Below are 27,690 nucleotides of genomic sequence, written 5' to 3' on the forward strand. Positions count from 1 at the left end.
TTGTAAGTTTGATGCCAAAACGCTCGTCGCTCCCAGGTTTCATGAGGTGAAAAGTATAAGGTCAGGACACTGCAACTTTGACAGGAGTTTCAGACTGCAAGTCCCTGAGAGGTGATGTCTATTTATGAAAGCACTTTGTGTTCTAACTATAGTATCCTGTGCAACTCTGGTCTGAATATGGACATACATTTTGACACTGAGGAGCCAGAATGAGCAGCCTCAAGTTGGAGCAGATAACTACCGGGGGGGGGGGGCTCGTACTTTGTCTCCCAAGTTCCTTCAAGTGCACTGTTAGACTGCTGGAAGCAGGTCATCACATCTGAACACGTTATTTCAGTGCTTTCTATTACAGGAAACACTGTAAATGCTTACTCCAGCGCCTGGTCTGTGCAAAAAAAAAAAAATCGTGTGTTTTAATTGGTCTCCCAGGAAAGAGAATAGCATTCATGACCTTGAATTAGGAGGTGATGCGTGAAGCTACCATCAGCTGATGGGTGGCGAGTTGAGCTGCTTAGCTTGGTACGGCTGGATTTTTTATTTTTAACCTTACAACACCTGACGGGCCCGGGGCATGGGGAAGACCTCATAGGGTGAGGCATGAGCGGCAGTTAGGAGAGCGGCAGGAGGTAACGTGAGAAAGTGAGACATGTAGGTGTCAGACCGAGGAAAACGACACAAAACTGTCTGCAATTGGCAGAAGAAGGTGTGTAATGAGGGGGAAGATGGAGGCGTTGGTCTCGTGACGGGGCTGACGGAGCTAACCCTAACCCTAACCCTGGTGCTGAAGCGAGTGTTGAATGAAATCAAAAACAAACGCGTGCTTCTGCGGAGGAGAGAATAGAAATGTGGAGCGAAAGAGAAAGCTTTGAAACGAGCTGGAGAGGGAAGACGTGCGGACGGAAGAGAAAATAGCTCGTATCTGTCCTGCGTTTGGCTTTTAGGCACTCTTCCTCCTCCTCCTCCTCTTCTTCTATCACTTGACGCACATCAGGTGCCTCCGGTTTGATCCGAGTATTCCAGCAGGGTTCATCGCTGAGGCTGAGGATTGTGTTGTTACCAGGAAAGCAGAATAACAACACGGAGCTGACCTAATCTTTCCCCAGCAGGAAGTAGCAGCGAGAACACCGAGCCCAGCTGTAGCCGATTACTGAGACAACCAGTTCCAACCTTTGTACTACAATTTCTTCACCCCCCCCGAGGTCGGATTTGTTTAAAGTACAGGCTCAGAGAATTATACATAAAAGAGTTTGTCTGGTGTGGTCAAACATTTATCTATTAGGTTACAGGAAGAGTATTTAATGCACACGTAAATACATGTTGGTACGGAAGCAATTGATGTCACCTAAAGATTATGTTGATTATCTTGTGCACAAAATATATGAACAACTAAAATATGATGTGTTGTTATAGATCACAGCAGCCCAATTTGGGGAACCTTCTTTGTTTTGGCCCACAGAGACATTTGACAAGCTTGTGCTTATTCTTCACTGCTGTAAAATCCTTAGTTGTGTCTGTAAATTGTGAATTTTCTGCAGCTAAAAGTACTTCATTAGTTTTACACCAATGCATTAAATTCCATTGACACACAGACTAGAGGAAATGTAAAAGAAATTGGCCAAATGACTGCTTTGGATAATAATTTCTGCAAAAGAACAAAATTGCTATTATGCAGATTAGAGAGTAGTCTTTTAATTATTTTTATATTTTATTTTACATTTAAAATATTAGTTTATCTATAAATATCACGTATAATGAACGTAATTTAACATGACAAACATATTCTTGGCCACGGTCATCCATCCACATTTATTTTTGGCTCCTCGGGAAAGAATTTGGCCACTTCTGTTATTGAATAAACACCCCACCAGTGTAGTTAAAATTGGCCGCATCTCTTATTTGGAGTTACTAATAATATGTGAGCCAAAACGGAGTAGTTTTTCTCATTGATTGCTACTTATTGCACCCCCGGAAACCACGTTTGGGTAAATTCTCAACAATCCTGTGTTCTTGATCCCAAAGTTGATTGTCAGGGTGACTTTGATAAATGTCACAACCCTACAAGATCCCATTATGTCCACATCATCGGATATCATTCAGTTCTCACGCGAGAGAAGTTTTGAAATTCAGTTACGCAGTCTGTGATGGGGCCTTAAAAAGGAGCCAAGCTTTGTTTCTGCATCCGTTCAGCTGACGAGAGAAAGACGTCGGATCTGCGGAAGAGGCAAAATGTTGCAGCCGTGAAAGTTAAATGTAAATGTGTTACGTAACGCAGCCCGTTTCTCTGCCGTGTTTAATACCCAAAGCAGGTGGAAATGTGTGTGCCGAGTTAACAGCTCTGATATACGGCGCTCTCAGGCAGAGAGCCACATTTAGCTGCTGATTCAAAGCTTGTGTTCCCGACACGCGCTGTGAAATCCAGTCTGCCTTCGACATTAAAAGCAGAATGTAAACGTGTCAGCACTGTCGTCAGCACTTCTCCCCCAACGGGGATGTCGTCGCTGTTGCCGTCATACAAACGGAGTGACAAAAACGCCAGTAAACTGGGTGCGAGGTCAGAGAGCCATTCCCGATCACAAATAAAGAGAAGCAGACCCAAACTCTTTGCCAGTAATTTTTATTTTGAGATATTTTGTAGAACAGGGGAACCAATGATTACAAAAAAAGTCCAGAAGTGTTCTACATGCTACACCTTAACCTAATTCAACATGCTTGCCTGGAAAAAGTACATAGAAATTTAACAAAAAAATGTACAATTAAAACTGACGTACATTATACTCACCATTAACTTTACTTTGAATGTACCTTTCTCTTTCCTCCATGCGCGCAATTTTTTTTTTTTACATTTAGATAAAAAAAATTAAGACTTTTAGGCGCTTCTTTAAACCATAAAAAGTTTTTCTACTAGACAGAACGCACCTATAAATAAAAAATGAGGAAAAAGAATGATATCCATTAGAACAATATTGATGGAAAATGGAAAGCCTCAAGTTGTTTTTAGAACATAAACACATGAATTTGCATCCTACCTTAAAACAAAAGGAACACACTTGCACGCCCGTACGGTGCCGAAATGAAACTGGAAGTCTGTCCAACTCCTCAATCTTCAATAATCACATTGAAATAACACATTTTTGATAAAATAAATATCGCACATCTGCTAGAAATAAATAATGATTACCGAAACACCTCACTAGGTTAAATGCTAAAGTGAGACAGATTTCATCTACGCGACCACTTCATGTCATGGTATGAGGATGGTCATGTGTGTAAAGCACTAGTGCGGCTTCGAGTGTCTCTCGCGGCTGTTACCTTGAGGTAGATAACACATTTACATTAACGCCTACGATAATGGTTGCTGCTGGCATCATGTGTCAGATTTACAGTATGAGAGGGTTATTAAGGAAGCGTTCTTTTTTTTGGGGGGGGGGGGAGGGGGGGGGGGGGAGAGAAATGTCACAAAGTCGGAAAATAAAACTTAAAAAATGAAAAAGGACACCCCATCCCATTTTTCTTGTATGCATCCCAGGAAAGGCTGTTTGAAAGCACTTTGAAAGCCCACGGCGATGTTGGCCTCTGCCATCCTTCCTTACGTCGCACCAAAAACAACCAAACTTCCTCTCATAAATCCTCTCTTTTCAGTTGATCTTCCTTCTTGCCACCTCTCTGCTACTCTTTCATCTACAGTACTTAAGTGTGCGAGTGACCTGCCAGTTAGCAATGAGGGCGTAGACATTAACCCATGAAGGCCTGGTAATAAAGGCTCAAAATTATGACTCTTTAAATATAATGATAATAACCACCCCTCTCAAATCTTAAAAAACAAAACAAAACGAGTAATAATTAAAAGTAACCATAATAATAAAAAAAAAAAAGGTATGAAATGATTCAAGTACAATAATATACCATATTATTATTTTTTTTTTAAAAAACCAACTGCCTAACTTTTGCACTGTGAGGGAGGATATATATATTTCTTCTTTAATTAAGATGCTTGAAGATGCTGCTGTACGTTTTGTGGGCAATTTGTGGCGAGCATTTGACAGCGCAGGGGGTGAGGGACGCCTGGATGGATTTCAGAGGCAAGTCATCGGTGCCGTCAAAGCCAGGCAGGGCCAGAGAGTCCAGCTGCATATTGAGCACAATCTCTGTGTTGGTATCGAGGAAGCTCTCGTCCAGCTCTCTCACCACCGAGGGCTCCACCTCCGGACCGGCCACGGTTTCTGCGACCCCGTCTTCCTTCCGGCTGAACAAGCGGTCCAGGTAGCTGGTGTAGGTGCTCTCCTTCTGGAGGTGGTCCTCTTTGTGAACGTCCCAGCATGCTTCGTCGATTAAACAGCCGTTCTCCCCGACTCTCTCCCCGGAGCCGAAGCTCTCCCAAGGGTGAGCAGGCCAGACGCATTCCCCGCCGACACCGACGCCCAACCCTCCTCCTCCACCACCTCCCAACTGGGCGAGGTTCACCAGGCACTTCTCTTCCTTCTCCTGACTTATGGACTTGGACATCGAGTTTGAGCGTGGCGTCTCCAGCTGGGAGACGGAAGAGTTGAGCTCGTTCAGGAGGCCCACCTCGTTGAGCAGGGTCACCTCCTGACAGGGCTCCGGCTGCAGGCTCAGTTTGATGGTGCTGGCAATGAAGGAGTCAAAGTCGAAGCCCTGGGTCTGCTGGCTCTGAGGCTTCTCGGTCTGGTGTTTCTCCTGCGCTTTGTCCTTCTCCACCGGACTCTGGGTCTTCTCTGCCTCCTGAAGTGCTATCTGGGCCTTCACCAGCCCGTTCTTCTCACACTTGCTCTTGGCCTTGCGGTCTGCCTTCTCCTTGCTCTGCTGCTCCTTCCAGTTGGAGAGGTCGATGATGAGCTTGGGTTCGTAGTAGTGGTTGACTTCACTGTCTCTCCAGATGAGGTTGTCCAGGTAAGAGGGTGACACGGCCTTGTAGTTACAGGTGTGGCTGCATTGCAAGTCACAGTATTTGTTCTCGTGGTGGTCGTCCTGCCAAGATCGCTCTGGTGGGAACAGAGATGAGTAGTCGAAGGACGGCTCATCCAGGAACTTCTCCCGATCTCCATCAGTGTATTTACGAGGGTCCACCTGAAAATAAACAAGACGCATTTCAGCATCCGCTCATACATTTTAATACATTATGCATTCAAAATGCATTTTGCAAATAGACAAAAATAAATACAGAAACTCGTTGTTTTAACGGGAGTGTGGAGATGTCCGTCTAAACTCACCTGCACCTCCTCCTCGTCTGTTACATCAGAGAGTGCCCTTGGGTCAACCTGAACTTCGTCTGGGTCGTGGGTGCTGTGCAAATGCCAGTCAGCCTCTGAGAGTTGACTCTCGTGATACCTGATAGAGAATAAAAAAAAATGTGACTTCAGTACGCAGAACTACAAAAAAATAATTTAAAAAAAACTCGAGTATAAAGTGCAACTTTGCAAACAAACTATCAAACTAGTCCAGAAAACAGAGAAACACGCTCTTTGTCTTGTCGGGTATTTGCTGGACCATATTATTACTGCTGAGTTTGCAAAGAGCGAAGCAAACTATTCTCCACTGAAGCTCACAAGAGAACTGTGTGGGGTATCATAACTTTAGGTCACAGAGAGCAGGTGTACGAGAGTGAATAAGTGAGCGAGCGCACCTGTCCCAGGTGTGGCTGTGGCTCTGGTCCATGAGCAAGATGTCATCTACTTCGTCCTCAATGTGGAAGGGATGCAGCGAGACGGGCTCGTCCAGGGGGAAGGAGTAGTCAGCCATATAGGGGTGGGCCAGCGCCTCCTCTGCAGTCAGACGATCCATGGGGTTAAAGGTCAGGATCTTCTCAAGGAAATCGAGGGCTGCAGAGAGAGAGAGAGAGAGAGAGAGGGAACAACGAGATTGTCAAGTAAGAAACGGGACACGTGATGTATGAGGGATCTGACCATAACGCCGTCCCTGGCTTCTGAATGTAGAGCGTGGCACTCACCCTGCGGGCTGACGTCAGGCAGCAGCTTGGCCAGTGGTGTTTGAGGCTTGGACATGTCATTGCGGATGAAGACGGGGATGACGCTGTGGAGCTCCTGTCTGTCTTCCTCTCGCAACACGGGGATGGATTCCAGGATCAGCTGCATCTGCTCCAGTTCGTGGGCTCCTGAAACCAGGTGGACAAACATTGGGTACTTTCATAGCAGTTATACAACAATCGACATCTGCGCGTTTGAGCCAGGCTGAGCGAGGCGGATCACGAGAACATATTTGCCTTGTGCTCAGCTCGAGGCTGTTTTATCAAACACAAGCAGCCAGTCTCTCCCGGCTCCAGCTGGATTTACAAAGTGGAGCAATAAGGATGATGAAAGCAGATGACTCTGGGCCTATACCCTGTCTGTTCTAAACAGACACTTTGACAAGAAAGATAGACGCATGCCGTATCAGACCTCCACATTTACCTCAGAGTCACCCGAACTGCTTCAAAGACTGCTTGCTGGTATGTTCGTTCAAGAAGCGCTAAAGTGAGTCACGCATAAGAAACGGAGTCAACATTTACCTGCAAACAGGGTTTTCCCTGTGAGCATCTCGGCAAAGATGCAGCCGGCAGCCCACATGTCGATGGCTTTGGTGTAGTTGTTTGGAGAAAGCAGCAGGCGAGGAGATCTGTACCACTTAGTGACGAGACCTTCAGAGAGATGGCCCTGTGATAGCGAGAGACGACACATGAATAACTCCGAGCGCAGGAAAGTGTGACTTCCACACATTTTTTTTTTCTTCTTTTTTTTTTTTTTTTTCCAAAAGCTGCCTCGTTTTCCTGAATGAGCATTCATAAACAGATCCGTCCTCATTCACAGCGCCGATGCTCATAAGTCTGCTGTGGCCCCGAGTCAGTTATGTGACTACCATCACTTCATGTAGCGCCATGTTTGCAGTACACCACTGCTCTTACTGAGAGACCCCCGCCCCACCCCACCCCCACCAGCCCTGCGCTCCTTGAAAGACCTGCTCTCGTTGGTCACGTACGCAACGCAGCACGGAGACAAAGACCCCAGAGAGAAGAGAGGGCGATCAGACACGTGTAGACCTCGTCAGCAGTCTGAGAGAACAGGATAATCCCCTGCTGCCACACCAGCGACACCAACCTGCACGCCACTCTCAAACCGTGCCGGACTAGTCACCGGGACCGGAGGACACTGAACACAAAGGAAACTGACCTCTCTCTCTCTGTGTGTGTGTGTGTGTGTGTGTGTGTGTGTGTGTGTGTGTGTGTCGGGAGTGGGGGAGGGGAAGTGGTAAAACAACACCATTGCTGCTCCCCCCCACTCTCGAGACCCCCCCCCCACACCCACACACACACACCCCACACCCACACACACACACACACACACACTGGTAGTTTGTGGTGAGACCAAGATGGTCTGCTCACGGCCGAGTGAGGCTCCTGTTTCTGCACCCAATTTAGCGGCAAATACTTGATGTCACACTATCCTGAAGTGTTTTAGTGTTCTGCCAGCCCTTGTTTACGATGGACCTATAAATGACACACAGACGGTGGATATAACTCCGTCGCCCAGGTAGCCAGCTGCCAGGTCGAGGGAAATTAGAAAGTAGTATTATTGCGCACGGACGGGTCACACACACTTGCAAAGGCTGTCCGGCGCCCCTTCTGAGAAGCAGCTAAGCAAAGCGGATTGTGGTCATGGTGGAAAAACATATGCAACCAGCTTAGAAGAGCAACGCAACAGGGATGTAAATTAGGTTAGCTCTAAAGAGCATTGGGTCGTTGCGTAAGGAGAATTATGTGCGCTGTGGACTCTGAACCGAAAGGAGCAGCTTAAAGTTACCAGTTGAGGGCATAAAGTGCATTAGGTGAACGGGCCAGCTCGCCTCTTTTACTGATTTCTAAGCGGGCCACTCACAACAAAACCAGACACGCAGGAACCAAAGCAACAACCATCTCAATAACTCCGGCAGCAGTTGGTGAATAACTTAACCACCCGATGTAGATCGTATTGGGCTGACATTTAATGACTCATAACAGGCTCTCAGTGCACCGGGCTGCAGTTAGTCACAGAAACCCGAAGCAGGTCTGAGCAGAAGTCAGTAAAGGTGATTGTTGTGGAATCAAAAGATCATCACCAGCCCAGCTTCCATTTCCACGATAAAGCTGGTGACTGACGACAAAAGAACAATAGATTTTTCTAGCTGACACTGAATGTATTTTAGTCTTAAGCCACCAAACATGAATCCTTTCACTGCTCAACAAATGGACTGTAAGCAGGGGATAAGCACAGCTTTGCTGCAGTCCCACAACACACTCGACATATGGACCGAATTAGTAGATAAACTAATTTATTTCAATCTATGGCACGACACTATAATCGAGTACACTTTTGGTTGTTGCAGATTAAACGACTATCGGTTTCAACAAAGTGCAGGATCTCCTCAAACATGGGAACATAAGTGAAACCACCGCTCTGAAATACATTAAGCCTAAAGTCGACTCCCCGGCCTTTTTTCCCTTCGATTCTGTAAAGCCTGGTGCCAGACAGGCTTGTTGCTGGCTTCACAACTGGGTCAAATATGTGTGTGTGTTTCTGTAGTTGTGGTGCGCACGCTTGTGTGGCAGAAAGAACCTCTGTGAACTCTTCTTCTTACGACATTCCTGAAAACGTTGCAGTTATTATTTCTGCAGCATCTCAAATTACTGAATTTTACAACAAGCCGCAGGCGAGTACAAGATCCTACATTCAAGTTTACATTAATGCAACTACACTGACTTTCAGCAGCATGCAAATAAACCAATATCTACAGCAGTAAATGATCTGCGTGTACCTGAAAAGTTTGTCTTTCTAGTCCGATGCGTTGTTACTTTGTGAAGCAGTTCGTGGCCTTGGGTATTCTTGTTTAAAACTAAAACAGCATGTTTAAGCCCAACCAATACTGCTGGTCTTATATCCACTATGGTTTTTCTTTCTCCTGTGGAAGGGTGGGCCACAACTGGAAATGAACACAGGCTTTGGATCAGCTTCAGATAAGGCCCTGAGCAAAGCCCTCATAACAAGACAAAGAGCTGGCTGGGAAAAGGAGGGGAAATCAGGGGTGGAAAAGCTGGAGGAGTGCACGTGAATTCCTGTCATTCTTGAGACTGAGCCACCACGAGGTCCGACCTCAAAGTTCACACAGGCAGAAACAGCATGACTTTTCAAAACAGTGATAGTACGGACACACGGTTACCTCTTAATACAATACTTAAAACAAAGCCGTGCTGGATTAATGAAAGCCCAGTGGGAACCATGAGGTGTTGTGTGTTCTTTATTAACTCAAGCATTATTTAAAAAAGTAAGAATGTGGGTGGAAAAGGTGAAACAAATGACTTGAGCCTCCATCAGTCGCGCATAAACCCATATACCACGTCACTGAAACTATGCCAGAAACTGAGGTTCACTGGGAAAGCGTCACTGAAACTATGCCAGAAATTGAGGTTCACTGGGAAAGCACGCTTCTTTATTTAGAAACGACGTTATTCAAATAACATGCACTCAGCCACCCAGCTGCTCCGTCTCACTCTGCTTGCTAGAAGTAGAGTTTGGTTGTGAAAGCATATTTGCCCCCGGTGATTCTGCCATCATGTCCAGCCAACACTGAAACCAACAGTTTTTTCTAACGCCTCCACACTCCACCGGGCACCACAGGGTTGATGGGTTCATGGGTTCATATTTAAACAAGCCTCACTTGGTTTGAGACACCAGACACACACATCAGTGGCATGAAAAGGTGGTTAGTCAACATGCCTGTTCTACCTCCCTATGGCTGGGTATCATTCAAAAATGCTTAATCCCATTACAGACACCTTGGCTTCAAAACAGGTTCTTGAAGGATACCTTTTTCAATGCCAATTTGATCAAATTACGTTACACGCTACAGTAGAAATAAAGTTATTTCTATAGCTACAATTTACAGGTTCTACCTGAATGCTTCACGCACCGTCTCTTGGTAAACGCAACAATTTACCAGCGTTTCCCAGATGCGGGCTAGCTGGTTCAGTTACGGTGATGAAATTCTTGCGTAGACAGAGGGAAACTTGTGTTATATAATCAAAACGTATTAGAATAAATGTAGCCCAGGTATAAAAATGTTGCACCAAATGACCAAGCATTTTTTTGGTCCTACATGGTGTCAAAGCAATTCCTTCGAAGTCACAGAAGAATCGAAGTTCGATGTCCAGCGATAGACCCCGCTCTCCTCCCCCCACCAGTGTTAACAAAGTACAGACAAACCAAACGGACCAACATTGCTCACTACGGGGAGATTAAAGCCTGTTAAAGTCAGCCTGACTACAGGGTTTTGTATCCTTGACAAAAACTCAGCAGCAGTGGTGTGTTGCAGTACTGCTGCAGACAATAGTCAAACACAGGAGCGCTGACACCAGGCAAGCAGCCTTTCAATACCCACTCACATGCATGTTTGCCATCAGAAAGAGGTACTTGTACAGAGGGAAAACACCCACATGGCAAACCCAGATACAAGAAGGGTGGCTGACACTCCCTGAACTGTGAGAAACTCTCACGTCTTCCCGGCAACTATGAGCCTTCTTCTTCCTGTTGCACAGTGACCTCATGTCTCCACCGAAGAAATGACTCATGTGAGAAAACAGAAGTCAGAGCTGAAAATGTGTCCAGACTACCGACGTGTACTAGTGGTGGTGTGCTTGAAATAAACAGGTATGGTAAACAAGTGTGTGTGTGTGTCTCTGTCTGAGAGTAACAGATGATGTGGCAGGAGCCCGGCTGCGTCGGGGATATGAATGAGGCTGTCCCAGCCTGAGGGATCGTATCACGTGAGCCCACTTCAAGACCCTCCGATGACTAATCTGAGACACGTGTAAGCATCTGACTGCCTCTGCAAGATCCAGCGACTACAGAGCGAGAGACAGAGGGAGGGATTGATTTGCCAACCTAGATTTCCTCACATCACACCACCATATGGCCATCGACTAGAGTTTCCTCATCCCTTTATGAAAGGAGAGGGACAACACAGGCCTTCCACCTGGCTACAATTAGACAGGCCGATCCATTATTCTCTCATGCTGAAGACCTACTTTATTGCTGCCATTACGCTGCTTCACTGAACAAAATACAGGTTTTATAGAGAGCCTTAAAATGTGTGCAATCGACATTTGGTGTGTCAACATCTGGCTTTCAATGCCCTGGTTTATAATATGCTTCTTTCTAACGAGAAAAAAAGGGAAAACCCTGTAACACAAAGAGAGCAGCCATTTCTGAGACCTACTTTTCTTGATTCTACGATACGCACGTATGTGTGAAAATGGAATAATGACCTCCTGTGAATGGAACCGAAGGTAAACATGCACTCTGGTATATAAATAAACCTTTATACATCTCAATGCAGCATGTCTGTAACAGATCTGCCTCAAGCCCCAAACATCATCATTACAAGCTCATGTTGGCTCAAGCTGAACTGCGTCTGCTTGCTTTGCTCACGCCATTTTCACATCTATCGCGTTTCATTCAAAAGAGCCATGTTTTCATACAGCCACTCATTCATACCTAAGTTTAGGAAACAAGCCAGTTTTCTATTGTAATTATATACACTTTGATACCGTGGAAGAAATAGTTCCTGTGGTTTCCCGAGAAGGGAAACAGAGGCGTTATCTCAAGGAACTACATCCTGCGTTGTTTACTTCCTGCTGTGAAAAACTGCCTCATCCGTCAGCATTACCGAGCAATAAACATCTAGCGGCAGAGCAACAGAGCCAACATCTTTGGACAGAAAGTGTACGAACGCTGCTCCGTTTGCTCTTCTTAGAACTACAGTCTATGTATGCAGAGTTGTAACCACTCATCATGAAATCCTTTTCTAAATGCTCCACAAACACAAGACCGACTGGTGCGGCTGCTCAGAGACGGGTCCCACCTTGTGAGAGTAGTGGGGGTCCATGATGCGGGCCAGCCCAAAGTCCCCGATCTTGAGTACCAGGTCCTCGGTGTTGACAAACAGGTTGGCAGGCTTGAGGTCACGGTGCAGCACATTGGCAGAGTGGATGTACTTAAGGCCCCGGAGGAGCTGGTACATGAAGAGCCGGGCATGACCCTCGGACAGAAGGCCCCTCTCCAGCAACTGACACAAGTCTGTCTCCATGTACTCTTGCACAATGTAGACCGAGTTGACTTCGGTCAAGGACACCACATCCTCCGTCAGCCTGCGACCGCTGGGGCCCAATGTCTCAAACACCTGGGGGGGGTAAAGAAAGAAAGAAAGAAAGAAAGAAAGAAAGAAAGAAAGAAAGGGTCACTCAAATTGAACATAAGATCGCCCTATTTTCTTTCAGATAACATGAAAAAGTATTCGTTGCTATTTTGAGCCTTGCAGCTTACTTTGACAATGTTGTCGTGGTCAAGGCGCCTGATGATCTTGATCTCCCGCAGGGCGTGCTTCACACTCTGCGGGTCGGTCAAGATAATCTTCTTCACAGCAACCCGCTTGTCACAGTCGGTGTCGACTGCGGAGAACACCAAGCCGTTCCCTCCGTAGCCCAGAGGCTTCAAGTCCATGTAGCGAGAACCCAGGTCGAAGCCGTGGATGTTCATCAGTGACTCAAATTTCTCTGCCATGACGACTGCTTTTAGGCTTTTACACCTGTTCTCTGGTCCAACTTTAACACCAACAGAGGAATTTATCGGACAATTCCTCCTCTCTGCGCTAACCGACCCCTGCACAGATGACTACCGAGTCCCCCCCGTCTAGCCGTCACTGTCAGATGCGGGGCACTAATGTGTTGTCATACTTTCTTTCCATCTTGAAGTCTGTGTGTGGATATATTGAACTGAACAGCTCTTAATAAACTAGTGTTTCCAGACTGCAATGGAATGGACTTTGAGACCAATTAAAAAGCACTGAGACTAAGTTAAACTATAAAAGCACGTAGTTGCATCCTCACAGTGCAGATACATTCAGTGTATGACTGGTCCTGAGCAGCTTCATGTGAAATGTGCCTAAATGCACTGGTTATTTTTTTTTTAAATTTATTTTTATTTATTTTTATTGTATCTATATGTTTGTCTAAATTTCCTGGCAAGTCACCTGATCTATAAAGTTGAAATGAGTCTGGCCTTGAAGTCTTCAAAGGAAACTTTCACCCTCAGTGATCAGGTGGCTCAAGCTCGCCACAGTCGCAATCAAAACTATCCTCCATTTTACTTGGGTATAACCTGAAAGACAAGAGAAAAAGAGCAAACAAACAAAAAAGAAAAAGGGTGAGAAATGACCTATATAGTACCAACATGGAAAGGAGTTTTGACGTCCATAAATGTAAAAAAAAAAAAAAAAAAAAAAAAAAAAAGAGGTTCTTTCCATGTTTTGTGGAAATACAGTCATACCGCCCTCCCCCTTGTTAAGGCTCAGATATGTTGGGGGATTTCACCGACAACCGCGTTGTTCACCGGCTTTAGTTGAACCGCGGAGTCATGGAGAGAAACGAACCCTTCCCCCGCCCGGCTCAGCCGCCTGCTAGTCCGGTTTCTGGGTATCGTTCAAATTACGAGATAGCCCACGGGGGTTCATTTAAAAAAAAAAAAAAAAAAGGTACATCTGTATGGGTGTATACACAGCACACATTAAAAAGACAAATAAGACTTTATTCTGGGTTCATATCGGCCTTCAGCGGGTCTGTCACTGACTGACGGACGGACGGGGGAGAGGAAAAAAAAAAAAAAAAAAAAAAGCCACGAATGGAGGCATAACGGTGGCAAAGACCTCCTCCGTCGACTTGGTTTTAATTCACAACCTTAGCCACCCGGAAAACATACACAGAAACCACATTATATTAAACGGAAAACAAGAATTTCAACACAGCGTTTATTTCATGAATACGAAGCAGAAGAGGAGTCCGCCGGCGGTGCGAACAAAGGAGCCGTTGTTGGCGGAGGCTCCTGACTACGTGGTACAAGCTTCCCTCACAAAGCCGACGTCGGTTTAAACCGCTCGATTTCGACAGCGAATCCGCAGCGAAATAGCACATACTTTAAAAAAATAACAGCGAAGCAAATCGACATCTAACGCACTACTTACAGTCCGTATTCGTCGCATCGGTTCGGTGATATTTAATGTCAAACCCGGACGAGGTTTGAGTGCGCTCCGCAGCTTGAGCTCTGCGGATCTGTTGCAATCGCCATTTAGCCTGGGCGGAGCTATGGAAAAAAAAAAAAAAAGGCAGCCATGACGTCGGAAGGCTACGTTCAGGGGTTGTCGGGAAATACTCGACGACGGCGAGAGCCCTTCACAGATGAGACGTGAAGATGGCTATTTGCAGTAATGGGGGAAGTGATTTTTGGCCTATTACGAATACGTTTATCAATTTCATTTGAAATTACCAACAACTCGCTATTGCTGAGAGTTGAGTTAAAGTTTTGGCAAGTTACGTACAATAATCACTACCTATGAAGAATATTCTGAAGCCTCTCTGGGGTTCATTGAGTTCATTATTCAGATTATTAAAAAAAAAAAAAAAAGTGCTAGTTTAGATGCCGTAACCTTGTAAAAGTTTTCCATATTTTGTCATGATCCCAGAAATATGATACACCAGTCACTGTTGAATCCGTCTTGTAATTCTTTTGCCAATTTTTCAAATAGTTTTAGAGGGATAATATAAATGTAACCCAAGTACAGTCGGCTATGCAGTTGATATGCCAACAACTGATTGAAGTTGTGTTTTCTTTTAATTGCATATATAATTAAAGTCTAACACAAAAGCCACAAAAGATGCATTCAACACATCAGACAATTGCATACTGTAACACTGTATTTGAGAAACTGTACTGTTGTCTCAGGACAGAAAACACTGCGGAGCCAGTCGTGGATCTTGGAGCTTCGAGCAGTGTTTGAACGCAGCACGAGTCATTCAAAACATTTGTTTGAAGTTGAAGATCACGCAACAGCGGTACGTTCAAAATCCAGCTCAATGTTTACAAGTGTAGAGACGAAATAAAAAAGATCTTTGTACAAACGGCAATCGTGGCTTGCAGTAAAAGTAATATGATAATCATCGTAAAGTCATAATACGTTTAAAACAAACTGTTATTTCATTCAAGGTATTTTAGGAATAGCCTAATGGAAACAAACATGTAAAGAAAGGCAGAGATTATTTTTGCCTTTCTCTGTTATTTTGCATCATAAAAAAAGAAGGCCCCATTATGAGGCCAAAACATTCTATACCTCTCCTATTTTATAGCTTTTGTGGAGTGCTGAAAAAGGTTTGGTTAGGCTACAAAAATGCCATTACAGTTGCCTAACCCCATCGTTTCTATTTTCTTTCTATTTGCCATTTATTATTTCGAATTTTTCTAAAATGTTGTAAGGCGCAGGAGAAAATTCAGGCCCATCTTGCAGTGTCTTCATTGGTTAGTCTTGTCTTTCTTCATCCATGCGTATTTTTATAGCTTGTTTTGTTTTTTTTCTTTTCAAATATGTTGTTTTCTGGATTGGTAAAATGTGGGGTTTTTTTTCTCTCAAGGCTGCTTGTTTTTGCCTTGGATGGGAATTAATGTTGTTTTTCAGATTATGGGACGCATTTGTATTATTCGTGTCGGTGAGAAAAATCCCTCGGACAGGTCACTCACTGCGGCTTGCGGATTTAGAAAGTCCATCTGGCACCAAGATGCGCAGAGTGTTTCTCTTTTCGCGGGGCGTCCTCACGTCATACGTCCAAGAGGCTTAAACATCCCGAGCAAAACTAAGTAAAGCGATGAAAGAAGGCACTATTTTTCTTCCCTCATTCACACTGCGGCTGGCGTCCCATGCATCTAAACTGTGGATACTGTGAATGGATGAGGGGAAGGGTGGGCGGGCAGGCAGCAGCATCACAGCCGCAGCAGCCTACATCACCATCCGCAGGCAGACCATGTGAGAACCCATGTGTCCGAGAATGCAGATGCTTCTCACAGGCCGGGATGGGCTCTGCGATGGAAGACAGAAACTGCATGCGTGCTGAGAGGGATGCGACAGAACCGGAGAGCAACTCTCTGACTCGGTAATGACTCAGAGCAGGAGAGAGGAGTGTTGACAAAAGATAGGCTGCGTTTGTATCTGTGATGTCGTACTTGTAGTTTTTGATGATATTTTTTTTCCCCCATACCTCAGTGTATCCAAAGACCTAAAGTTGTGTATTACTTACTGGGGTTAATTCGATTTTAAAGAGAGCAGAGAAAAGGAAGATGTCATTATTTCAGCTTTTATTTAAATTTTATACTCGACCTTCAGCGGGGGTTTTTTCAAAATAAACTTGAATAAAACTATTTAAAGATGAGTTTCTATTTTTCACTCATTGTAAGCCTGCAGTTTTGTAGACGTTGCTGAAATCATAAGATACTTTATTGATCCAAGATTTGATTACCCAAAGGTCAGAGGTCAAGGTGGCATTTACTTTGCTGTGAGGCACTTCAGTAGACCAGATGTTTTCTAATGAGACATTTTGAACCCATGTCCTCCTGCTGAGGACTGAGCTGCCCCTCTTCCATCGAGCCAAGACACTTTCCATCTTCCGCAAATCAGAAACTACAGAGACAGTCTGAAATGTCATCATTAGAGTTTATTATTATGATTTGTTTCACTGGGCTCCAGTTCCTTCTAACAGGACTCTGATAAAAGCCATTCATAATTAAGAATCAGATTATTAAGATAAGTTACTGGTTGCCCCATGAGTGCTCTTTGCCCTGTTTCGTGTAGATCCATGAATGGAGGTCATATGGTTTAGTCACAGACTGCATCTTACACAACGTAATGTCTCACAGTTCTATTGTTATTGGCAAGAAGTGAAAAAAAAATCGTCCTCCTCTGTATTTTATATTTCAGCCTTTAACAGTGTGTCTCCGCCTGGGTCTGTCCTGCAGGCCTCCGTTGGTCCATCGTGAGACAAACACTTGACATCAAGTCTTAAACCTGACACACATGTAACTTTATAATTTACTTGATATTTTATCTGTTTCTGCCACATACAGTCACAAACAGTGCTGCCTCATCATCTATGGTCCAAAATAAACCCTGCACTGTTGCAACCCATGAGTCTTGTTTGTTGGTCACAGAGTCTCACGAGTGTCAAATGAAGTTAAGTACACACCTATGTTCTTCTACTGGTGAGAGTGATATGACTCCTACATACACACATACAGACATACTCAAAGCTTTACAGAGCATCTGAGTGGGTCACAGCTCTAGTCCTATATCTGTCCTGTAGCTCATGACAACACCATCATCTGTTCTTTATGTGGCACCTGTTTCTTTTCTTTATTTTATATTTTCTAGGCTTACATTCAAGACAAAAACAGAAACAGCTTCAACATCACTCACTTTCATGTCTGCTTTGTTTAAAAATAAAATCTTCTTGCCACTTACCGAAGTTGAAATTCTCCTGAGACGACAGGAGCAACATGGTACAAAAGTTAATAGTCCAACCGGGAGAATGTGTAGATCCCACACTGCTAGTCCCAAAGACGGACAGGTGCAGAGATTCAATATAGTCCTGTATTTGTGTATGTGTGGGTATGTGAATGTATTCTCAGAGCCTCGGCGGTGTGTTATCCTACTCCATGTGCCTTTGGTTGTGAGGTGGAGCTCCATGGAAAGTTAATATAGGCCAGGCCGGGGAGGGGAGGAGACTGCTCTGTGTATGGCTTGGCCTGTCAGTGTGTCAGACCCACTAGAGTTCACTGCCACCACCTCTCCCAGTCTCTGCAACTCACTCTCTTTCACAGTTATCCTCTTCTGTATTTCTTAAAAAAAAAATTAAAAAAAAATCTTTAATTTAAATCCTTAAATTTCAGATGTTATTTTTTCACTCCTGTGTTTTGTAATAGTACAAAGAGATATTCTTCTGCCTGTGTGGAAAAAGATTCTTGCTCCTGGGTGAGACACTCGCCAGTCCAGATTAATTTTCTTTGATTAGGAAAACCCTCCCAAAACACATGAAAAATGCACACTTGTAGATATAAATGTGACAGTTTTTGTAAATCACATTTTGCACCTTAACATACACTGTTTTTTGTTTTTTTTACATTTTCACAGATTGTTTGGCACAGAAGAGAGCCTAAATAACGTCTGCACAGAGGACTCTTATGTATTTGCAGCTCATCCTCTGAAGGAGAGTCTAGGAGATTTATCGCTCAGTTTAATGGTCAGTATCAGTCGGGGGTTCATGAAGATGTGGTTTTACAAATACCAGAAAGAGCCTTCCTCTATATCTCTACGTTGCCTGTTTCCCTCTTGCCCCACAAATCTGATTCCTTCTCCCAGAAACCCTTGTCTGCTCTCCTCTAACATCCAATGGGGTGTGCTACTTTTCTGCCTGAGAGACTGGTCCCTCTGGCAGCTCTCCCTCCTCCTCCTGCCATGAGCTGCCTGTCGTGCGGCACGTCTTGGCGTCTCGACAGACTGGCATGTTTGGACTACGGGAATGTTTGTTTGATATTCAAACCAGACTGCTGCAGGGTCTGCACCAGCTGTATATCATCAAAATATTTAAATAGAATGTGGACATGAGGGCTTCTGTGAGATGTGGGTTCTGTGCTGTTTGCCTGTCTGCCTGCGATGACAGACAGCACGGGCAATCCCAAACTCCTGGATGTGTGCCGGTAAAACACCGTTACATAAGACACCTTAAATACGCAACAAGGCCTGTTGTCCGAAAGATCAGCAGTTACAATGACTGATTCTGATCTCTGATGTTTCTGCTGTCCAACCTGCAGAGTCTCAGTGGCCGTTATATAACAGTCTGTCTCAGTGGACCTAAAGCCATGGTGCAGAACGGATGAAAACAGGGCATGAATTCTTACATCCTCGTGAATGACCATTTGACCCGTACAGGAGCCATATTCTCCACACACGGCAGATACCATATAACTCGGGTATTTCGCAGCGATGTGAAAGAGCCCTGGTACACTTTCTCCCACTGTGTTTGTGTCTCCAGTGCAAGGGGCAAACATGTTTATGTATTGATGTCCCTCTGCGGTGACATGTATACGTGATAACTCACAGGACTTCTTCATTAACTCAAAGTGAATTGGATGTTTCATCTGTGTCTGGATGTTTTTCTCCTCTTCCTCAGCACCCAGGATGTCCATGCAGTGTGTAAAGGAACACATCTTCACACACTCCTGCATGACAGTTACATTCACATGCAGGACAGATATGGAATCTTATTCAGCTGTTTGAACGAATTACTCCAGGAAGGAGCGTGTTACTGGGATGTGATGATTACGCAATCTGCAATAGTGCCACCACCACTGGCCTGGAATTAGCCTGCTGTTTATATTTATTGGATGACAGATCAGAGAAAAGACCATCATCCGTGGAGAGCGTGCAATGTTAACAACTTTATCAATTATACATATTAATGGAAACAAATATTAGAGCAGAGAAAAGTGTTTCCTCCAGGCAGCAATCACCTTCAAGACATCAACAAAGATTGTCTCATGGTTCTCTGTAGTCATTTTGTATTCTAAAGTGACAACATGCTAATATGCCTCATTATTATATCTATTATATTACCAAAAAGTGTGCCAGATTTAAATATCTGCCATGCTTTAAAGGCAGATTTTGAAGAACAGCAGGAATCCTCCAATCAGCATGTCTGCGGAGCTCGAATCCTCAACCTGTTTTCCCAGCATCCTTTCATTACCACATTTTTTTGGAATTGAGAGGGGAAAGGAGGGGAGAAGACCATGGGCCTTTTCTTTGGTATCCTCTCACCATCTGCGAGTGAAGCATCCGAAGACATATAGGGCTCTGTTTCTGTGTATGTGTCTCTACGATGTGATGTAACCCGTCGTGTCTGCTCTTCATCCCCCAGACAAATGACAAAAGAGTAAAATTCTCAGGATATTCTGAAAAGAAACAATAAAGTGATGTGGCAGGTGCATTCTGTGTGTGTGTGTGTGTGTGTGTGTGTGTGTGTGTGTGTGTGTGTGTGTGTGTGTGTGTGTGTGTGTGTGTGTGTGTGTGTGTGTGTGTGTGTTCAATGTGACTGGATTTGTTTGTATGGGGTCAGAGATAAAACTGCATGTTTGCTTGTGATGTAAGAGGATCAGAAGCTTTGGAATCCGGAGGTTTCTTAGAAGGACTAATACACAGACCTTTCACTGTTGGGTGATCGTGTGTTTAAATACAGTCAACAGGTTCAGATCACAAACATGTTCATCACACTCACTGTTCTGGCCCTCCGAGATTTGCATATATGGGGTTGTTTTTGGACGGCACCACCATGAATTAATTAGGTGTAAGACAAAAAGAGCAACCGCCGTCTTTTAAAAGGTTGAAATAAATCCTCTAAAATGTATCGCAGTTTCTGGTGTATCACTTCCGAAAAGTATGACAGCACACTTTGAGTGGAATTTTTTAAAGTTTTTTATGGCAAAAAAAAAAAAAATGAGGTCAAGTTCAAAGCTTCCCGTGGTTTCTTCCGTAGTACTGATGGGGAAAAAAAAATCATGGTAAAGTTCACTGGTCAATGTCTGAAAGAGACCATAAAACTCACTCAGGACACACTGTTCACAACATTACTGTAAGAGGTGGGAGAAAAGATAGCAAGATCATGATTGATAGATGTGCTATTAGACACTTGACTTAAATATCTGTTATCTACGGGTGTGGTAATAATATAACCGCACCGCTGACCTCTCTCTCTTTTCACTATCTAAAAGGTCTTATTACTCATAATATTTGGGTTTCAAATACAGTCAAGGACATCCTGTGTCATTCTTATCAACTCTCTGCTGTCTGTACATATTTCATAACTCCTGCTTTTATCTTCCTTAGTCTAATCTGTGCATGTTGTTGGTCCTGTATCAGATGTTTTCTGTGTTTTTTGTCAGTGAATGACTAATTGTGTGTTAACGTTTAAACACAGGGGTGAAAGAAGATGTGTTTATCTGTCTGGACTTTCATTTATGTAAGAAGAGGTGATGTTTATGTTTCTTTTTAGAAGACGTGTCACTTCATGTTCAGCCATTGCATAAGATTTCTTCTTATCTCCCCTCTCAGACTTTCCTTCAAACAGACACGTTTCCATTTTCGCAGCGCTCACCAATCCTCAAAAGCCGCAGTATCGAGCCTCTAAACTCACATCAGGTCACACCGCCGGTGTGTATAGGATCGATTGGCCTCCTCTCAGAGTGTGTGTCACTGAACAGCAGCACTCTATTTATCACAGACTGATCACAGCTGAACCTGAAACTCACACAAATTGCTCAGCGTGTTGGCCTCCATCCCTCCTCAGTTTCCCATCAGTTGAACTCGGGACGACTACAGAGTGGATGGTGCATTGATAAGTAGCAATAATGGGCTCCTCTAGGAAACACGCAGCCAACAGTGCTAAGATTACCAGCCTCTTGTAAATGTGGCAGAAGTCAGTGAATAGTGCTGCAGCTGCTCTTACTGCCCTGCTTCTTTAGCCCCCCTGCTCTGGCTCTGTGTGTCTGTCACTGCACATCGATGCAGCACTAGAGCAGGAGGAAAAGCACACAGTGTTCAGCTCTATCAGCAGAGTAGCAGGGCTAATGGGGAGCCTGTGTGGCCAATCTGGGCCTGATCTACCCAAGCTGTCACTGGCATCCGCCCACCCCTGCATATACATTTTTGGATTGAAGGGTTTCTCCATGCTTTGCTTGGATTGGCTATCTACATCTCTGGGAGGACAATGCTGGCCAACTGGGTCCTTATCCAATGTGAATCCGCCCAAAGATATGCCAGGGTTTGAAAGTCCATATGGCTTTTTCTCCAGTGACCGTGAACAAAACGTTGAAAATGGGATTTTCCAGTCACACGACAAAGCAGGTCTATGTCAGTTTATTGACTGGCCAGTGCAATGTATCAATCATTAACTTGTAGTACTATGGCATGATGTGAAGGTGGAAAAATACTTGCGGGTCAGCTGCAGTACACATCCGTCCTCTATTGGAGTACACTGAACTTAGGTTTGTTTTACAATAACATGTAATCCTGTACCATGGAATGCTACAGCTCTCGGATCCACTGAGGTGTGTGTTCACTGGGTAATCTGGAGACTTGTGTACGTGTGTTTATGTGTGCATGTATTTTCCCAGCAGCACTATACGCTCCACAGTACACCCTAGTGTGGGCCGTTGGGTTGGTGCAAAGTTTCTCAGTGGATGGGTCATTGCAGTTCAGTTCATCTCCACTCCTCTGCAGTGCTGAGGAATATATTGCATAATAGAAAAAAAATGCAAATGAAATAGGATTAGGGTTCTTCTTTGCATCTCTTGAACACTTCTTTGCAGCCCGCATAACTCTTTATCAAGAAGGATTAGATTGGGCGATAGGGCAGTGTACAGTTCACCCAAAAATCCCTTTAAGAGCGCATCAGAATTTAGGATAGAGGGACAACATCAAGTGGTTGCATAACAGCAGATGACAGAGAAGGCCCTGCCGCCGCTCTCCCCTCTGCATCCTGCTGAACCATTTCTATTTCTGTCTAAATGAGCACACTCCTTGTGATGTCAGAGCCTAAATCCATCAGTAATGATGAGACAGCTCAATACACGGGGTTTGCTATGTTTTGTGTGTGTGGATGTGGACATGTGTGAGTGGACGTCTTCCGTTTTTAGCTGCTAATAACTGGGTGAGCGTGTGCTTTCAGGCAAGATCAATTCTTTCACCCCTGTTAAATCTTCTCTCAGATGCTCAAGAATGTACCAGACATTACAAATAGTTTGCCTCTTCTTTTCCATATTCAAATCAACAATTATTTTTTTTTGATTGCAGTTATGTAAAGCCTGTTTTGTGTACCTTGAATAGAGCCCGAGTTGTTTCACTGAAATGAAAAAGACATCCTGACTGCTGAAGGGTGAACTAAATAAAATACCGGCTTCTAAACTTTATTAATTGAAATATAATATGTTGTAGCTATAATCTGCACAAAATGTCGAAAGGTGACAACTATTTTTGTGAAACAGGTAACCTGGGAAACTTTATTTTTTGTACAAATTGTTTGTGCTGTTACATAATCTTCTCTAAGACACGATGGAGCAACATTAATTGGTGTGACAGAAAAAATAGACTTGATTAGGCAATCCGAATCCAATGTATTAACTTTTCTGCAGCAAGACAGTTAAGAGAGGAATCAATGACCAATTTTAATCACACGCGAGCAGCTGAACTCTGCAGGCTGTGGGCTCCTTTCAGACTGCAGAGGAGAGGGAAGCGACAGAAGTGTTAGTTACTTAGTTAGAGTTAGTGCACGAAAACCAAATAGAAATCCAAGTTGTGAGAAATCATCACTTTCTACTCTCACAGGTCCACATGCAAATCACTCAGTGTTAATGCTTTGAGATTCTGTCTTTCATCATCAGGCCCCTGACGAACTCTGTTCCTCTTTGAGTCGTTTCTCTCTTCGCTCTACTCCATTTTCTTTGTTTTTTTGTTGACATGTCAGGATAATAGGCACATGTTCCACCTTAATTTGCATCTGCTTAAGGCATTATGAAAACTATTCTGGTATTTTCCCTCCTAATGGTATCAAATTTGGAAGGGAAACAAGCACAGACACTTTCTGTTTTGCTCTTTGTGAGGGCCTGAGGCTCTGTTAGTATGCCTTCTGCTTCTCTGTGCTGTTCTCGCAGACTGTTCATCAACAAATATTGCCTTTCCCCTACAAGAGAGGACAGTGAGAGTGTCTGAGGCCTCCAGACAGATTTAATGAATACATTTACGAAGAAAATAAATGGGAAAGTGTCCATGTACGGAGCCAGATGCAAATCTAAGGTTGACAAAAACAAAATAAAGGAGAAGGTGGGAAAGCCGTGCCAGAAAATTAAGATTACTGTAACCGCCATCCAATTTTGTGTACAGAGAACCATCACCTCACACTACAATTTCTCTCAGCTCTACGGAGCGTCTTAGCATCTTCAATCTCATTGTTTTGATCTTTCTGATAAATTAATTTTGTTTTGCTTTTTCTCACCACTTGTCATGGTCTTCCTCAGCATCATCATGGCAGACAGAGACAAAGTTAACAACTAGCTGGTGAACACAGTGGAGCATTTAATAGCTAGGCTGCCATTCCCTCAGGAGTTGGAGACCAAAACCCGAGCTGAAAGTGTCAGTATCAGTGTAGTGCAAGTCACTGAAAACGTGTAATTAGAGACAGTTACGTCTTTACCGAGGCGCTCGATGTCCGCCAAGGCCTGGGCCTCTCGTAGCCCCTTGGTGGAGATGGCCGGTGACAGGAGCTGACGGTTGCCCTTGCGAGACTGATGTCATGGTAAAATAAATGACCCCTAGTCTGGGTCTCGCTCCTGCCTGGACGACCCTGTGTCCCTGATCTCCTTCACCTAAGCATTGCACTCGCATTGGCATGCTACGAGGAATGACAGACTTCACGTCAGTTCCACAAGGAGGGCGTTGCAGGTCTCTGTACAGTGACATCGGGCCCTGCCCCACCCCCTCCAAACCATAACATCCTCACGGTGGCGGTTCAGCTCTGGTTACCTTCTGTGCATCACCGGGTATCCACCGACCCTCCTTTCTCAGAAGGGGTGCAAACAGCTGTAGTCTGAGTTGTCCTTTAAACTTTTTCACACAAAACAAAAGTAATGTGTACAAAGTCCACTTCAATTTCAGTAATTGTGTTATTTATTTTGAAAAACCCATTTTACTAGTTGCCACCAGGAGTAGTGGATTTACTTTTTCTTACATTCATCAGGGGCAATTCTACTCAAGTTCAAATGAACGCTAATATTGCTTGAGTAGATAACTCGATAACTTGTCCTATCAGCCTGGTGATTTGTTAGGCTTGTGTTGGCATATTACAAAATATAGCATTGCTACAACTGTTTGTATCGCTTCAGCGAGCTCAACCACCACCACCGTTGTTGAAATCACATTTCATAACATCGCTCTTAGCCCAGTCCACTGTCTGCTGATTGGTTCACTGTGACATGCATATTGCCCTCACCGGGGTTCTGTCAGCACGAACGAACCACAACCAGCCAAAGTACAGTTTCCCACGAGTTTATTCACACACAAACAACTCCAGTGACTGTGTGCTCTCCTGCCCAGCCTCTGAGCACACGTCCCACGTCCTTTCCCCAGCCAACCTGCTGCTCAGTGTCCCCCACGAGTCCTCCTCATCCGGTGTCCTACCAGGTGCTTTTATGTGGAGAGAGACAATCAGTGATTCACTGCAGCTGTGCTAATTAAGCCTTTTCCAGGCACTGTTCCCTGAATCACTCCCCCAGTCAGCCCCACCTGCAGCTGAGCCAAACCATGCCCCACGACCACATGACCTTTCAAAGGGGCTGAGCAAACAATCATGTTAGCAGGGTTATCAGACTATAATCACAGGGAAAACTGAACCGTGAGCAATGGGCGGACGAAGCTAAGTTGACATCACCCTAACACTTGACATGGAAGAGGTATCGTAGAAATTAGACTACAAAGTCTTCAGCTATAATACCAATACATATTATACAGTGTATCAACATACTCAATGTTTTTTTTTTTTCATGTTATGAGAACTTCTGGAGTAACTACTAATGAGAACCTGGGGGAGTCAATGGGAGACAACAGACACTGAGCTGAGTTCAGTGGGTCTGTGGGCTCCTGTTTACTTCTTCTTCCTGTGTGGTGATGGTGGATGGAACTGGTGAAGGTGCCATACTTACAGATTAAGAGCCAGAAAGTGTGCAGCGGTGGTCTAACAGCAGCTTCGCCATCCTCTCTGCCCATCAGGCGGATGTGAGCAACCAAGCAGAATTCGCCCATTTTACTCACATGCTGAAACGTGCCACTCACGACCGAGTGAATAATCTGTTCTGTCGGCACATGCCTACACACTGACCTTTACAGGCGCAATGCAGCTCGCCAAACACCACGCAGAGTAAAAAACACATTCACGTACATGCTCTGTCCATAACACAATGCAGCCATGCTCATATTGATGTCCTCAAGCTGCAGTGAAGGCTTCAATGGTCAGTTATGCTGCATCATGTATTCACTCTCAGAATAGACTGAACTGCACAGTCTTTAATTTCCTAAAGAAAAATGTTTGAGTATTCACACATCCTTGTTGATCTCCTTTAAAGTTTAAAAAAGGAAACTGTTTGGGTTTTATATTTCATGATCAAATGTATATTTATCATTCAATATCATATTCTCTGACGGCATTTTGGAATTTGATGTACTATCTCTGGTGAACATGTCTGGCCCTGTCCTTTAATGTTAGCATTCAACCAAAGGTCAATCCCTTAATGCTAGACATGATGACAGCTGTGTCACTTTTCTGTGTGCTACACAAGCCATAACATATTGTATCAAATAGCTGACATCATACATCAGAGACATTTTCAGTTGTGAAGCAGTCTTTATAATTAAAAACAGACATTCTAAGTCTTTAAATGTAGAATTTGTATTCTATGTCATTTTCCCTTTAACATTAATAAAGTGATAAGTTTTATTTTACCTTGTGGTTGATATCAGACAAAAAAAACTGTCAAAATTTTGCAGAGTAGGTCACTGACCTCTGTGACAGAAGTATTAACTGCAGAGATAACCATGTTGACGTGAACAGTGAATCATCCTCTTGGAAACTCATTAAAGTTCGGTGAAATTGCATTGTGTTGAGATGAACTGATAAAACGTATCTATATATCCTGTCTAGCTCTCATCCATCTCTGCAGGAGTGTCCCAGGTTAATCTACAGCATATTGCATTGCAGTAAAAGTCATTCCTTAATGGTTTTGAACCTGAGCCACCTCCACAACTAGGTCTTTGTTAGCTTATCATTTTGTTTCCTGCCTTTACTCATGAGGTCAACCCACTTTCAACAGCACCACAATTTCTTTATTTGGTGCAACACTAACTTGTCTGATCGAGCAAAACAAAATAAGTGCCAACAGCTAGTATTATAATATCTTGCAGCAGGGCACTTAATTCCAAAATTTGTCACACTGGCTTCTTCACCCAGGAGCTCACAGTGATAAAAGTGTTCTGGCAAAAAAAAAAGAACAACGTGAACACTTAAACTTCTTCAGATAATCAAACAGCTCATACTGTTTTTGTAGCAGTGTTTGTTCCTCTTGTTGCCTGAATCCACTTAATCCTCCCTTCTTTTAGGGTCTTCCATCACAAACCTAATATATAATTTGTTTTATTACTATGGCAGTGATGAAACAGAAATTTGACTTTCACTGGTGCCTACAGTGTTGTTTAGATCTTGTTCAAGTTTAAAGAAGTTTCACAAACAAATGGAAAAAAAAAACAAAACATTTATTTGAGGATGAAATAAACCAACTAGTGAACTAGGTATGATTTCACTGAAAGTATATTGGCATGTTTTATATTCTATTATCATTTATATTAAGTGCTTTAAAGAATTATGAATTGTTATGATTTTAAAACCTTCCTTTAATCCTCTTTTATCAGCACAACAGAAACAACAAAGAACATACATTAACTGCAGCTGTCAAAACTATGAGACTCATTTCTTTCTCTGCTCTGAGTGCTGATGTTCCCATGTGCTGATCAAGCAGACACCTCCATCCTCTCTCTCCCCCAGCTCCTATAGTTTTGTCTACTATACAGCACGACTTCACTCTGCACACTGAGCACTCGAGAACCTTTAACCTACATACCATATGAGGCCAGTTATTCTGAGGAATAAAGAAGCGTAATTACCGACCGGCTGTCAGACAGATT

At 43.8% G+C, this 27,690-nt stretch overlaps 1 protein-coding gene across 3 annotated transcripts; it reads right to left on the reverse strand.

Moving 5' to 3' along the window:
- Positions 1-2,598: 2,598 nt before the first annotated feature.
- Positions 2,599-17,571, reverse strand: mapk6 (mitogen-activated protein kinase 6). 3 transcript variants are annotated; one of them, XM_069174616.1, is made up of 8 exons: positions 17,377-17,571; positions 12,366-13,199; positions 11,905-12,222; positions 6,524-6,668; positions 5,966-6,130; positions 5,642-5,837; positions 5,229-5,346; positions 2,599-5,085 (listed from the first exon to the last, which is right to left on the reverse strand). In XM_069174616.1, exons 2-8 carry the CDS (start codon positions 12,600-12,602, stop codon positions 3,979-3,981), a joined length of 2,286 nt encoding a protein of 761 aa, XP_069030717.1. In that variant the 5' UTR covers positions 12,603-13,199; positions 17,377-17,571; the 3' UTR covers positions 2,599-3,978. The 3 variants fall into 3 exon arrangements, with proteins under 3 accessions (XP_069030717.1, XP_069030718.1, XP_069030716.1); XM_069174617.1 differs by lacking the exon at positions 17,377-17,571 and adding an exon at positions 15,606-15,795; XM_069174615.1 differs by lacking the exon at positions 17,377-17,571 and adding an exon at positions 14,059-14,177.
- Positions 17,572-27,690: the final 10,119 nt, after the last annotated feature.

The sequence above is a fragment of the Embiotoca jacksoni genome, unplaced genomic scaffold (assembly GCF_022577435.1).
Source record: "Embiotoca jacksoni isolate LCO1_2020_lvr unplaced genomic scaffold, fEmbJac1.0.p SCAF_6, whole genome shotgun sequence".
Lineage (NCBI taxonomy): Eukaryota > Metazoa > Chordata > Actinopteri > Embiotocidae > Embiotoca > Embiotoca jacksoni.